At 40.1% G+C, this 15,937-nt stretch overlaps 1 protein-coding gene across 2 annotated transcripts in view; it reads right to left on the bottom strand.

The window, feature by feature from the left end:
- Positions 1–15,937, bottom strand: part of SNW1 (SNW domain containing 1) — a 43,911-nt gene that overhangs the window by 13,000 nt on the left and 14,974 nt on the right. For both annotated transcript variants that reach the window (XM_023184980.2, XM_026455629.1), the window contains exons 4-10: positions 8,671–8,766; positions 8,483–8,589; positions 6,654–6,758; positions 5,642–5,711; positions 4,643–4,708; positions 2,125–2,241; positions 638–779 (exon numbers count right to left, since the gene is read on the bottom strand). In XM_023184980.2, coding sequence (XP_023040748.1) covers positions 638–779; positions 2,125–2,241; positions 4,643–4,708; positions 5,642–5,711; positions 6,654–6,758; positions 8,483–8,589; positions 8,671–8,766 — 703 coding nt within the window. The remainder of the gene's footprint in view (positions 1–637; positions 780–2,124; positions 2,242–4,642; positions 4,709–5,641; positions 5,712–6,653; positions 6,759–8,482; positions 8,590–8,670; positions 8,767–15,937) is intronic.

The raw sequence follows: 15,937 nt of genomic DNA, 5'->3' as shown, positions 1-15,937 counted from the left end.
CAAAAACACCTTGTGTCTAAAAGAGAACCTTGCACACAGCAGATGCTCAATATGAACTAAATAGATGAAAGAATGAATAAATGTACCAGGTAAGAATTCAGTAATGAAAAAAACCACCCTCACAGAATTTCTTGAATTATAATTAGGACTCGACTTCCCACTCTAATTGAATTAATACACCAATGTAGACCACTAAGTAAAGTCAGAGAGAAAATACTGGCAGATTTAATGATGAGAAATGCATTAGAGCCTACAAGGTAGAAAAACTCCGGATTATTTCACCATATGAGGGAGCTGAATTATTCAGTTAGATACCTAATTTCTCTTAAGTTTTGAGATTAAAATAAGAGAAAATCAAGCCTATCATTTGAGTAATAATGCAATTTTTAAAAGTACATTGCTCAGAAGTTTAAAAACTTCTGGTACAGTCCCAAACTGAAGACCTACTTTTTTATTATCTCCTGTTGCTTCAGCTTACTAAGGCAGAGATTACTCTCCATTTCTACACTGTATCTGAAGTATCTAAATTTTTCTTATATGTACCTAACTTTATATGCAGTGGGAAAAAAAAGATTTTCTAAAATAGATGTATTTTGTTCACCAAGTAAAATTCAATTCAATAATGAGAATGTCATACCTTTTTCCACGTGAGTTTTGATCCCAGCTCTTCTCTCCCTGGCTTTCTGAGCCATTTCTCTAAGTTTCTCTTCGTGTTTTTCCTTTTCTTTCTGAGCCATTTTTCTCTCTACTTGGGCACGCATTTCCACAGCTTCACGAGCCTGTTAGTAAAGTCACATGTTAAACAGGGCACTATCATGGCATAAATATTTATGGCTATCATCCAACTCCCTAAAATCTGGCTGGTAAGAGCAATCATACAGAATTCAGATTTGTTACTGCTAATTAAAACAAAGAATCTTGTCCACTAAAAGATATCCTGCCTGGAAAACACTGCAAGGTCAGCTTTCTCTCTGGGAATATTTTAGTGATTGAAACTATCGTGATCCCAATTAATCTTGTAAATCAAGTGTTTCACTAATGCTTTCTCAGAAACAATCTAAAAAACAAAAGTAAAGCCAGGCATAGTGGCTCTCTCCTGTAATTCTAGCACTTTGGGAAGCCAGGGTGGAAGGACTGCTTGAGCTCAGGAGCTTGGGACCAGCCTAGGCAACATAGTGAGATACATCTCAAAAAAAAATAAATAAAAAGGGACTGGTTACATTTTCAAAATGAATCGAGTCAACTCAAGATAAAATCTTAACTTACATCTGCTAGATAATTTTTATAAGAGTACTCACTTTGATACAGAAGACTTTTTATGTTCTAAACACATGCTATGATGCGTGTGAACTTCAATATCATGTATTAATTCCATAATATTTATATTTATATATATTTTTTGAGATGAAGTGTCTTACTCTGCTGCTCAGCCTGGAGTGCAGTGGTGTGATCTTGGCTTACTGCAATTTCCACCTCCTGGGTTCAAGAGATTCTCCTGCCTCAGCCTCCCAAGTAGCTGGGATTACAGGTGCACGCCAGCTAATGTTTGTATTTTTAGTAGAGATGGAGTGTCACCACATTGGCCAGGCTGGTCTTGAACTCTTGATTTCAAGGAATCCACCAGCCTTGGCCTCCCAAAGTGCTGGGATTTTACGCACGAGCCATTGTGCCTGGCCTAATTCCATAATATTTAATACATTATGTAATATTAATAGACAGCCAATGCTATGACCGCCATTTTATGTAGCATTCAATCCATTAGAATGTTTATCTGTCTTTGCCTGCAACTGTCTTTTGTGGGACATCTACATCTAAAATACAGGAAAATTTGAAATCAAGAATTACGAAACCCAGCAATCTTCATAAAATGGGATCATCCTAGCAAACCATTAATCTGGCATGTTGTGAGGGAGCCGGATCACTACAGTGGGGTGTATATACACATCTACAAAGGCTGGGAGCATGCAGAGAGCTGCCAACTAGCAGCTGCCATTTCTGACACACGTACCATGGGTGAGACTCTCTCTGGGTGCTTGGTACTATAGTTAAATTATCAGTACCTTAGGTAACCAAGAATGGATTTTAAAAGTAACAAGAGCATTAAACAAATTATAACAGACCAACCTTCCGATCAGCAATGTAGAGGGCTTCTGCCAGTTTGGCGAAATTTTCATTTATGTGTACTGTCTGTAGTCCTCTTCCATCAGCAGCCAGACGTTTGTCTAACGGAATTGTATAACCCTAGGGTGAAATCAGACAGAAAACCCAGTCACAGAAGTGCTTCAATTAATTATTTGAAGTTAAATTAATTTAATTTTTTTCGAGCTGGAGTCTTGGCTCTGTCACCCTGGCTGGAGTGCAGGGGTGCCATCTTGGCTCACTGCAACTTCTGTCTCCTGGGTTCAAATGAGTCTCCCACCTCAGCCTCCCGACTAGCTGGGACTACAGGCGTGCGCCACTACACTCAGCTAGTTTTTGTATTTTTAGTAGAGATGGAGTTTCACCATGTTGGCCAGGGTGGTTTTGAATTCTTGACCTCAGGTGATCCACCCTCGGCCTCCCAAAGTGCTGGGATTAGAGGCATGAGCCATCAAGCCTGGCTAAAATTAAATTAAAATATGCCCATATTTTAAGACCCACTTAACTGGGGTTCTTTTTCCTTATATCTTTCTTCACAATGATGCAAAATAACAGCAGCTATCAATGAGTGCTTTACGCAGAAGATCTATCAATGAGTGCTTTACGCAGAAGATCAAACACATCTATGGTCTCATTTAACCTTCATAATAACTCTATAAAGCTTCTAACATTATTGTGTCCATTTCACTGATGCTTTGGTAACATCCCCAAGGTCATACAGTTAATAAGTGGACGACTAGGATTTAAACTCAGACAGTAGGATTTCAGAACCCAACCTCTGGAAAAATAGATACTTGTGCTGATAATTGTGGATTTTAATAAAAGGAAATCAGTGTCAAACAGTTCAACAGTTGCTCCTCAAATAAATGTAACAGTCAAACAAAGACAGAATAAATCACTATAATCTTAGTATCTATAGGAAGTTAAATCTGCTGTACTGTCTTAATGACCTGTTATATTCTTAAAACCCTGAAGTTTTAGTAAATAGAAAAAAAAAGGCTGGGTGCAGTAGCTCAAGCCTGTAATCCCAACACTTTGAGAGGCCAAGGCAGGTAGATTGCTTGAGCCCAGGAGTTCAAGACCAGCCTGGCAACATGGTGAAACCCTGTCTCTACCAAAAATACAAAAAAGTAGCCAGGCATGGTGGGGCACACTTGTGGTCCCAACTACTTGGGAGGCTGAGGTAGGAGGAATGCCTGAGCCTGGGAGGTTGAGGCTGCAGTGAGCCATGATCACACCACTATACTCCAGCCTGGGCAACAGAGCGAGACCCTGTCTCAAAAAAAAAAAAAAAAAAAAAGAAAAGAAAAGAAAAGAAAAAGAAAAAAGAAAAAAAAGTTTGCTAAATCACTGACATTCTACATTCTAAAACTTTGCATCCCATTTCAATAACTCAAGAACTATACTTGAATATCTATGTAACTTTCATGCTTAGTTTTATTTTCCAGGTACCTGACTAGTCTCTCAAATGTTGACCTTTAAGTCCATGGTCTCATAAAAATGAAGCATTACAGAACCAGCTCAAGACACCATCCAGTTACATAATATTCATCAACTCGAATCAGACCAGTCAACAACCTCTTTGTTTAGGGTGAGTACATAAATTCTCTTAAGAAACCTGAAATGGCCTTCTTTATCCATCAAAAGGAAAACCATGAACTATGATTCAGGGAAGAGGAAAGAATAATTAGGGAATCTATCCCACAATCAACAGATGTCTTAACAACTCCTAGAAACTTTGGCGATTATTAGAGACATATAGCTTAAGCCTTCACTACTACAGAGCCAAGTAGTTGAATATAAAAGCACTTAAGGTATCCAAACATTTACTCTGTTCTTGTCATATAATCTCTTATACCAGTTTACTTTCTTTTGGAAACAATTTTTAGACATAAATTTGAGTTTTCTAAATACCATCTTGTATTTATACGGCATTTTATTATATTTATTCCTTCTCTATGTGTTTCTGCTAGCTACAATTCACTAAAAGAACTGATATGGGGCCAGGTGCGGTGGCTCACACCTGCAATCCCAGCCCTTTGGTTGGCCAAGGCCAGCGGATCACAAGGTCAGGAGATCAAGACCATCCTGGCCAACAGGGTGAAACTCCATTTCTACTAAAATACAAAAAATTAGCCGGGCGTGGTGGCATACGCCTGTAGTCCCAGCTACTCAGGAGGCTGGGGCAGGGCAATCGCTACAATCTGGGAGGCGGAGGTTGCAGTGAGCTGAGATCATGCCACTGTACTCCAGCCTAGTGACAAAGCGAGACTCCATCTCAAAAAAAAAAAAAAAAAAAAAAAAAGAACTGACACGGTATTCATGTGCCTGGCATACTAACATTTCTATTACATTAAAAAAGTCACCAAATTGGGCATTCCTTTTTGAAAATACTCAGTTAAGCCATGTGTTGTTTCAGCTAGTTACACAGGCTGTAGTTGTTTTATTGGTGTTTTCCAGTAGGTTATAATACTAACAGAGACTGATTTGACAACTTAATTACCTTTGCATTTTTCCAGTTAGAAATACAAGGAGGAATCTTCCACTCCTGTTGTTCCTTTACAGTCATCTGAGAGAACAGTGAAAGAAGAGACAGGTTTAGATTTATAGTCTACAAAGTAAAATAATCTTTATCTTCAAAGATAGCTCCATATACACTGACATATGCACAGACATAGTAAAAGGACAACAATCCATTTGTTTGCTAGCACTAGTTTACCATATAATTCTAGTAATGACTTTAAACTAGTGGGAAAAATGGAAAATAATCTAGAAATTATTCTTGACAGTTATAAATGTTGGCTAGTATTTTTCCATATTTAAAGCGACGCGACTTCTTTTTTCTTTTTTTTATTGAGACGGAGTTTCGCTTTTGTTGCCCAGGCTGGAGTGCAATGGTGCAATCTCAGCTCACCACAACCTCCACCTCCTGGGTTCAAGTGATTCTCCTGCCTCAGCCTCCCAAGTAGCTGGGATTATAGGCATGCGCCACCACGCCCGGCTACTTTTTTTTTTTTTTTTTAAGTAGAGACGGGGTTTCTCCATGTTGGTCAGGCTGGTCTTGAGCTCCTGACCTCAGGTGATCCATCCGCCCTGGCCTCCCAAAGTGCTGGGATTACAGGCGTGAGCCACCATGCCTGGCCAATGTGACTTCTTTTGGATGAAAAATTGTTCTTTTGATTAACAAAACATATCTTAAAAAGTCACTCAAATTATCAGGGACCTAATAAACCCATATATTCATTTCCAATAACATCCTTTAATTGAAACAGCAGACCCTGTCCATTCCATTAAAAGTAGGGTTTGGGTTACTAATAATAAAACATATAGCTAACATGTTATATACATTCTCATAAGCATTCTTGAAACTTCACCTTGAAAAATAAAAAAAGAAACTACAAGTCAATGTGGTGACATGCACCTGTACAGGCATAGGGAGCAGAAATGATAAAATTAATAACCGTAAGCAGAAAAAAAGATTTTGGACTACAGCAAAGAATACCTTTCGGCTAGGAGAATGCATGACAGGTGCAGGAGGAGAAGGTGGTCCCCGGGGAATTTTCTTATTAATCCTGAAGTATAAATCAAAACACAACCACAGAGTGATATAGTTTCCTCCCTTTTAGTCATCATACCAAGTCTCCCCTCCTTTTTCTTGCATAAAAGTTTCAAACATAGACAAAAACAGAGATTGTATAATGATATACACTTACCACTCCACTTCGACAATGAATAAAACTTGGCCAACTTTGAAATCGTTACTCACCCCACCTCCACAACATTACTGTCATTTTGCAGAGTAATATACTTTTTTCCATTTTAAAAAGCAGCTTGAGGCTGGGTGCGGTGGCTCACACCTGTAATTATAGCACTTAGGGAGGCTGAGGTGGGCAGATCGCCTGAGGTCAGGAGATCGAGACCATCCTGGCTAACATGGTGAAACCCCGTCTCTACTAAATATACAAAAAATTAGCTGGGCATGGTGACAGGCGCCTGTAGTCCCAGCTATTCAGGAGGCCAAGGCAGGAGAATGGCATGAACCCAGGAGGCGGAGCTTGCAGTGAGCTGAGATGGTGCCACTGCACTCTAGCCTGGGTGACAGAGTAAGACTCTGTCTCAAAAAAAAAAAAAAGGCAGGTTTATTGAGATAATTGACATTTACTAGCTATACATATTTAAAGTATATAATTTGATTAAATTTTGACACAAATATGTACCTGTGAAATCATCATCACAAGCAAGATAGTGAACATGTCTATCATCCCCAAAAGTTTCTGCTTGCCCCTTGCCTATTCTTCTTGCCCCGCTCATCTCCTCTCCGTCCCTACCTCCTTTCCCAGAGGCAACCACCGATCTTTCTGTAACTACAGGTTAGTTTGCATTTCCTGGAGTTTTATATAAATGGAATCATACTGTATGTACTTGTTTTCGTCTGGCTTTTTTCACTCAGCATAATCGTTTTGAGATTCATCCATATTATTGTGTGTATTAGTAGCCTATTCCTTTTTACTTACTTGAACCTTGGAGGCTCCATTGGATCTTTCTGCATTTCTACCATCCGAATAACCCTCTGTTTAGCTCCAGAGTTGAATGCCACTCCTTGCTGAGATGGTGTATATCTGAAGAAAGCAGATAAAAACTAAAGGTGTAATTAGTTCAAGCTTTCAGTAGGTATTTTCCTTCTATTACAATCTTAAGCTAGACTACATTTTCAATTCCTTTCGCAAAGCATTAACAGAAAATTAACACAATATTTAGACAAAGCAGACAGCAAGAGGGATAAAAGAACATAAATTACGAGTTACAGTAAAAAACTTAGGTGGTATTAGTTTGCAAATAACCCATCCTCATATGTTTTCCAACATGGAAGGCGCAGTGTTCAGTTTCACAGACAAGCAGTCTAGAAAATAGTACCTATTTGGTATGCCTGCACCTGAGGAAAAAACACTCATAATAATCTCAGCAGGCAACTTACAGTTAGCAGTTTTTAATTAATCATAGGTTATAAAACAGAGAAAAAAATAATGACAGCAGCCCTACCAACTCTGAATTTTCCCTTAATATCTGGATGTGATTCATCTCTCTATGCAGATTTAGTCAAGTGAAACGTCTCAAAATTTACAAGTATTATAAAGATATCTAGTACCTATAAATAATAATTGTGATTTAGGTCATACACCACAAGTAATTGTCAATTTCTAAAAATAAAAAATATAATTTGAAAATAGCATAGGGCCAGGCCGGGTGGCTCATCCCTGTAATCCCAGCATTTTGCGAGGGCGAGGTGGGCGGATCATCTGAGGTCAGGAGTTTGAGACCAGCCTGGCCAATGTGGTGAAACCCTGTCTCTACTAAAAATACAAAAATTAGCTGAGCATGGTGGTGCAAGCCTGTAATCCCAGCTACTCAGGAGACTGAGGCAGGAGAATCGCTTGAACCCAGGAAGCAGAGGTTGCAGTGAACTAAGATCATGCCATTGCATTCCAGCCTGCGTGACAGAGCGAGACTGCATGACTGCGTGACAGAGCGAAACTCCATCTCAAAAAAAAAAAAAGAAAGAAAGAAAGAAAGAAAAGAGCATAGGCTAGGCACAGTGGCTCACGCCCATAATCCCGGCACTTTGGGAGGTTGAGGAGGATGGATTATTTGAGGTCAGAAATTCGAGACCAGCCTGGCCAACGTGGTGAAACCCTGTCTCTACTAAAAAAAATACAGAAATTAGCCAGGTATGGTGGTGGATACCTGTAATCTCAGCTACTCGGGAGGCTGAGGCAGAAGACTCTCTTGGGAAGCAGAGGTTACAGTGAGCCAAGATCACACCAGTGCATTCCAGTCGGGGCAACAGAGCAAGACTCTGTCTCAAAAAAAAAAAAAAAAAAAAGTATAGAAAGAGGCCAAGTGTGGTGGCTCAAGTCTGTAATCTCAGCACTTTGGGATGACAAGGCAGGAGGACTGCTTGAGCCCAGGAGTTTGAGAACAGTCTGAGCATCACAGCAAGACCTTGTCTCTACAAAAAATTAAAATATTAGCCAGGCATGGTGGCATCAAGGCAAGAGGATCACTTGAGCCCAGGAGGTGGGGGCTAAAGTGAGCCATGTTGGTGTCACTGTACTCCAGCCTGGGCAAAGGAGAGACCTTATCTCAGAAAACAAACAAAAACCAAAGTGGACACCTTAAAAAATTCTGCTTTCAACTGTCTGCAAAGAGAGTACACAGGCTTCAAGTTATTATTCAAAACAATACATTCATAATGGTTGCTAAGTGGGTTAGTGAAAGAATACCATGACCCCCCAAGCTGAATCAAGTTCAAAATGAAACTAAGTCTTCCAGGCATTATTCATACCGGATATACTGAGCAGGAGCCAGTTTGTCAGCTGCCCGAACTGGCATGGCTGCGGCAACCTTCTGTGATACAGATTTTTCTAAGGCTACTCTTGTCTTTTCTGTTATCTGAAATAGGAAATATCACATTGAGAGTCTGGAAGTTAATCAGGATGTAAACAGTCATCGAATATATCAATTCCCAGTTACCTCTTTAATAGCTTCTTCATCGGGCCTTTGCAGGTCTGGATCATCTGCATTCATAACCTCCTTCGGAACCAGGTCAGTGTATTTGCTATAAATGACCTAAAATGTTCAAACACAAGCAGGCTTAAAAAAGGCAAACAATGAAAAGAAACCTCATTAGCCATTTCAGATGTCAACATGTTCTCTCAGCACACTTAAAAATTTAGGACACTCAGATATTATCTTTTAGATTTTAAAACCAAGGAAGTTTAAAATATATACACAAATTGCTACCTTGGCTGTAAGTCAATAATTTTCCCTTGACCTCATGCATTTAAATTATTTGAGATCTTCTAATCAAGTCAGTATCCAAATAAACCATGTCAACAAAATCGTGCATCGATGATCACTAGAACTTGAAATTAATGATAATATAAATTACCTATAGCACTATTATCTTGGATTACAAACTCAGCAGAATTTAAGTCAGGTTACCAAATAATTTCCAAATTCACTGGGCCTGGAAAATTTTACTGACCTCATCCTACTTATAATGCTTCTCTTTTTTGTCATCAACTCTATTAGACTAAGAAAATAAACATGTGCCATAGTTAAAAAACCCAGAACGCTTTCTTCCATGAAAAGATAAAAGAAAAAAAATAAAAGAAAAATATATTCTATATATACAACTTATTTTATATCCATTATCCAAATTGAGGCCTGTTACATGACTTCTACTAGGCCCAACATTGTTTCTATTAGGCTGACACTGATGTGACAGGCTCTTAACAAATAGAGTATTGGTTACTTTCAGGTCCATCTATACTTCTTAAATATTTTCATAAAAAGTTACATGGCATATTTTAAAGTATAAAAGAGATACAGAGGAGCTGGGTGCGGTGGCTCATGCCTGTAATCCCAGCACTTTGGGAGGCTGAGGCGGGTGGATCATGAGGTCAGGAGATCAAAACCATCCTAGCTAACATGGTGAAACCGGGTCTCTACTAAAAATACAAAAAATTAGCCAGGCGTGGTGGCAGGCGCCTGTAGTCCCAGCTACTGGGGAGGCTGAGGCAGGAGAATGGCTTTAACCAGGGAGGTGGAGCTTGCAGTGAGCCAAGAGTGTACCACTCCACTCCAGCCTGGGTGACAGAGGAAGAAACTGTCTCAAAAAACAAAAAAACAAAAAAAAAAGAGAGAGATACAGAAAATTCAATAAATAATAGGCATTCTACCTTTAATGCTTTCATCAGAAATTCTTTGAGGTGCATAAAAAGAAAGGACAACTTATGAATATCAATGAAAATGAAATTCCTAGGCACTTGAGATTTTCAACAAATTTTTTTTTGTAGAATTGTTTACCACTGCCAAAGTCTTACATTAATAAGTCTATCATACATCATTCTTTAAAACAATTTAAAGGAAATGCATATATTTCTAATTTTCTACTCCAAACAGAGCAAAAAAGTGTGAGCCACTTTATGGTTTATGCAACTTGACCTGACTTTGCCTATGCCTTCAATCTCCCCTTACAACTCTCACTTTCTCACTAATTATGCTTCAGTCACACTAGCTTACCTGCTGTTTCTTGAACATAACATACTTTTCTCCAATTCCAGGCCTTTATAGAATTCTGTTTATCATTCTTCAAGTAAGCTCTCAATCTGTCCGTCTCAGATCAAAGAAGGTCCTCCTTTACCGAGGCTTCTTCTGATTGCCTTGGTAGCAACCCCTCCCGACCCAACCATTTGCTCCATAGCACTGTTTACTGTGATCAAGACTGTTCACAGCATGAAATTATCTACTTGTTTATTATCTGTCTCCCCTATTAAAACAATAAAAACAGGGCTGGGCACGGGGGCTCACGCCTGTAATCCCAGCACTTTGGGAGGCCAAAGCGGGTGGATTACCTGAGGTCAGGATTTTAAGACCAGCCTGAACAACATGGTGAAACCCTGTCTCTCCTAAAAATGGCAAAATTAGCTGGGCATGGTGGTGGGTGCCTGTAATCCCAGCTACATGGGAGGCTGAGGCAGGAAAATCGCTCGAACCCAGGCGGCGGAGGTCGCGGTGAGCCGAGATCATGCCATTACACTCCAGCCTGAGCAACAAGAGCAAAACTCTGTCTCAAAAAAAAAAGTCTCTCCTGTGCTTATGATGATGACTGGTCCACAGGAGATATTTGATCAATATTTTTTGTACAAGTGAATAAATAAATGAATTTTAGAGATATTCTGTTACACGCTAAAGGTGTTTATAGGTTGGGAACAGTGACTCATGCCCATAATCACAGCATTTTGGAAGGCCAAGGTTGGAGGATAGCTTGAGCCCAGGAATTCAAGACCAGCCAGGGCAACACGGCAAGACCCAACTCTATTTTAAAGAATGGATAGATGAATGAATAAATAAGTAAGTTTATATTTTAGGCCCTACAGAACTTTCTATAAGCTACTGATTTCCCAGAAAAAACTATCTCATGGCTATACACTAAAATCTCCTGCTTGTTTTTCTCAGGAATGAGAAGAGGGATCAAGTAAGAAAGCCTAAGATGATTTAGCAAAAAACATGTACTACTGATATGTGAGTTATTAGTGTCACCATACTCTAAGAGTGTTGATTTTGGAAGGGACCATAAAAGCTCACTCTACTGAAAAGAGTGAGGTTCAGTACATTAAGATCATACAGCTACTAACTGCCTCAAAAGTCTTATTTCCTCTCAGCATGGAAAAACCTATACAACCATAAGCTGAAAATTATATAACAATACTAGAAAAAAATACCCATTCTATGAAGAGTTAATCATGAAGAGTTTATCACTTCTCCACAGCAATCGTTATAGGAAAGGATTTTAAGTAAATGGCTCCCTGGTAGTCATGTGTGTTCAACATAAAGTGTCAATACTAATTTAGCATACGAGAGTCATTTGCTGCTCCTTATTTGGGCATTCCAAAGTTAATAACCCTTCAAATGAACATCAATAAGATTCTAGCATCTCACAAGGCTCAGTGAAGGACATCTGAAGAGCAAGGTTCCTCCGTAATAATTAATTATAAAACCCACCCCCAATTTTTTTTTCTCTTTTTTTTTTGAGACGCAGTCTGGCTCAGCCCAGCCTGGAGTGCAGTGGCCGGATCTCACCTCACTGCAAGCTCCGCCTCCTGGGTTTATGCCATTCTCCTGCCTCAGCCTCCCGACTAGCTGGGACTACAGGCGCCCGCCACCTCACCCAGCTACTTTTTTGTATTTTTTAGTAGAGACGGGGTTTCACCGGGTTAGCCAGGATGGTCTCGATTTCCTGACCTCGTGATCCGCCCGTCTCAGCCTCTCAAAGTGCTGGGATTACAAGCTTGAGCCACCGCGCCCGCCCTCCAATTTTTTTTTTTTTTTTGAGACAAAGTCTTGCTTTTGTTGCCCAGGCTAGAGTGCAATGGCATGATCTCGGCTCATTGCAACCTCCGCCTCTTGGGTTAAAGCCATTCTTCTGCCTCAGCCTCCCAAGTTGCTGGGATTACAGGCGCATGCCACCATGTCCGGCTAATTTTTGTATTTCTAGTAGAGACGGGGTTTCGCCATGTTGGCCAGGCTGGTCTCAAACTCCTGACCTCAGGCGATCCACCTGCCTCAGCCTCCCAAAGTGCTGGGATTACAGGTGTGAGCCACAGCACCTGGCCGAAACCCCACATTTTATAGTCTGAGAATTAAATGTGCTGAGGAAACTGAGTACATTCCAGGAGGCAAATGGGCTGGGGAGCATTATCTGAAAAATACAATATACTCTTGAAAGTATCAGAAGCACAAATAAGCTTTGTGAACAAGATAAAGTAGTAACTCATCTGTAAAACAGATATTACAGAAAACAGGAAAATAACTAGACTAAAAGGATAAGCCTGTCAAAACATTCACTATGTGAGGTAGAAAGAAAACGCTATCGAGCTTAGCTACTGTGTGAAATCATACAAACAACATATAATTTATCATGGGGTCAGTTTAAAGTTGTTACAGTTTTTTAGGGGTAATACGTTGAAGGCATTCTTTTGGGTATAGTATATGTGTAACATTTCTTTTCTTTAAGAGACAGCGTTTCATTATATTGCCCAGGCTAGTCTCAAACTGCTGGCCTCAAATGATGCTCCCACCTCAAGCTTCCCAAAGTCCTGGGATTACAGGCATGAGCCAATGCACTTGTCCTGTATGTAATATTTCTTACATAACTGTTTCAGAAGGAAAAATACATACACCAAGCCCTTATTTCAAGATTTATCACTTGGCCGGGTGCGGTGGCTCACACCTGTAATCCCAGCACTTTGGAAGGCCAAGGTGGGCGGATCACCTGAGGTCGGGAATTGGAGACCAGCCTGACCAACATGGAGAAACCCCGTCTCTACCAAAAATATAAAATTAGTCAGGCATGGTGGTGCAGGCCTGTAATTCCAGCTACTCGGGAGGCTGAGGCAGGAGAATCACTTGAACCCAGGAGGCGGAGGTTGCGGTGAGCTGAGATCATGCCATTGCATCCCAGCCTGGGCAACAAGAGCAAAACTCCATTTCAAAAAAAAAAAAGAGATTTATCACTCAAATCATAATGAGGAAAAAAAGCATTTGGTTGTATCAAGCTTTACACTAAAAAAACTTTTTCATTCCCAATTTTGCATTACTAATAAGTCGTATACACAGTACTCATTTCACATGTAGAGAGATCAATTGCCTTAGACTTGTCCTAGAATATTATGTCTTAGAATCCTCACTGATTCTTCTCACCTCTTATACCTACTACCTAGCATTTTCCATTCTTTCTCATTCACTGTTAATATTTCAGTGAGAACTCGCTGGTTTCTGAAGAATACCAGACTTCTTGGAAGTAAATCAGAAATCTTGGTCCAAATTCAGAAATCCAATAACCTGTTCAGTCTCAGGAATAACAAATTTTTTAAATCCTATTTTATATATTATGCAGCCCATTTCTATTTCTTCTAAAACAGGAAAATCAGTGATTGTCAAACAGGGCATCACTGCCACCTCTAACTCCTCTCTCCCAGTGCCTTTGTAAATGTGTGAAGTGTTTCTAGTTAAGACAATGGGGGTAGGATGGGGACACTACTAGGATTTACAGGTAGTGCCACTTATGCTAAACATTGTACAATGCTAAAGACGGTCCCAAACAATCAAGAAGTGCTCCCCCAATGCCAATGGTGTGTAATAATTACTCAATTAATGTTGAATTATTCAATGCATTCCAAACTTCATGCATGAATCTATCCACTTCTAGAAAACAAACAAACAAAAAGATATAAACCTGAAAGTGGTCCCAGTTTGGGGTTCTAGTGGCTGCATTACAGACACTGTAATGATCTGGCCGGGCATAGTGGCTCATGTCTGTAATCCCAACACTCTGGGAGGCCAAGGTGAGTGGATCACCTGAGGTTAAGAGTTCAAGACCAGCCCAGCCAACATGGTGAAACCCTGTCGCTACTAAAAATACAAAAAAATTTGCTAGGCGTGGTGGTACGTGCCTGTAATCCCAGCTATGTGGGATGGTGAGGCAGGAGAATCACTTAAACCTGGGAGGCAGAAGTTGCAGTGAGCCAAGATTGCACCATTGCACTCCAGCCTGGGCAACATAGCAAGCCTCCATCTCAAAAAAATAACAAAATAAATAAATTTTAAAAAAAACAAAAGAGAGGAAAAAAAAAGGAACAATGCTTTGGAGACCTTATTTGGCCAAGATACTCAACTCCAAAAATAAATAGTTCAGTCTGAACAGTTCTACTCTATTTCGAATACAAAATAATCACCAATACAGACAGTGATTTAAACATCATTCTCTAGAAATCAGATAAAACTCTTGGTTTGTCGTCTTGAAATATAATGCAAAATGGACCAAAGCTGTATTTCATTCAAAATAACACAAACTGCCAATGCCAAATTGTTGCCCTTAGATGTTGCTTTTTGCTACCAAATGGGACTGGAGAGGTAGCACATACCAATAAAGAGTGATTACCCCCAAGGAGAGATGCACCAAAACAAAGGCAACTGAAGTGAAGTGAAGTCCTCCATGATACAGGGTAAATTTCCAGTGTATGTTCTCCATGTATAGGCGCCTAATTTTCCTTTTGCAGGAGGGGACTATACTTCCTCACTGGCTTCAAGAGAAGTGATTTTGTGTTATACAATGAAAACCACTATTATTTGCTGAACAAACACTGGTGGATGCCTTATGTGTCAAACTTTCAGGCAGTAAGGCATCAAAGAGGGAAATACAAATATATACAAATATATAATCCCTGCCCTTAAAAACATTATAGTCAACTGATACAGATTATAAGTGAACATATAATCACAACAAAAGGTGATGACTGCTATGATAAACATTGGGAGTAGAGAAGAGGGACACTCAGTCTAGCCAGAGAAGGTCCAAGACAACACCCTGGAATAGTGAAGAGTGAGTTGAGAATGGAAAGCAATAGAATTAAGTCAGAGAATGAATAAGGGTAGAACTTTCTAGAAAAAAGAATATCCATGGGAAGTCTCAAGAGAGAATGTATCATATTATGGGAGCTACAAGTAGTTCCTCATGGCAAATATTTATAGGGAATGCCTGAACATAATCCCAGCACTTTGGGAGGCTGAGGCAGGTGGAGTGCTTGAGGTCAGGAGTTCAAGAGCAGCCTAACCAACATGGTGAAACCCATCTCTACTAAAAATACAAAAACGAGCTGGGCCTGGTGGCAGGTGCCTGTAATCCCAGCTACTCAGAAGGCTGAGGCAGAAGAACTGCTTGAGCCGGACAGGCTGAGGTCACAGTGAGCTGAGATTGCCCTACTGTACGCCAGTCTGGGTGACAAAGCAAGATTCAGTCTCAGAAAAAAAAGTTTTTTTCTTCTTAACCACCTTGGCTGGGTGCAGTGGCACACAACTGTAATCCCAACACTGTGGGAGGCCAAAGCAGGCAGACCATTTGAGCTCAGGAGTTTGAGACCAGCCTGGGCAACAAGGTGAAAGAAACCCTGTCACTACAAAAAATACAAAAATTAGCCAGGTGTGGTGGTGTGCACCTGTAGTTCCAACTACTCAGAAGGCTTGGGTGGGAGGATCACTTGAGCTCAGGAGTTCAAGGCTGCAGTGAGCCGTTATTGCGCCACTGCACTCCAGCCTGGGTGACAGAGCAAGACTGTGTCTCGAAAACAAACAAGAACACCTATAACAGTATTTATTTTATAGTGAAAACAAACAGAATGGCTAAAAGTGAACTGTTTATTTTTGGATTTCAGTATTCTGATGAGAGTCAAAGCTA

Source organism: Piliocolobus tephrosceles, chromosome 6 (assembly GCF_002776525.5).
Source record: "Piliocolobus tephrosceles isolate RC106 chromosome 6, ASM277652v3, whole genome shotgun sequence".
Taxonomy (NCBI): Eukaryota; Metazoa; Chordata; class Mammalia; order Primates; family Cercopithecidae; genus Piliocolobus; species Piliocolobus tephrosceles.
The sequence above is the reverse complement of the archived record's forward strand: the minus strand, read 5'-3'. Positions and strand labels throughout refer to the sequence as shown.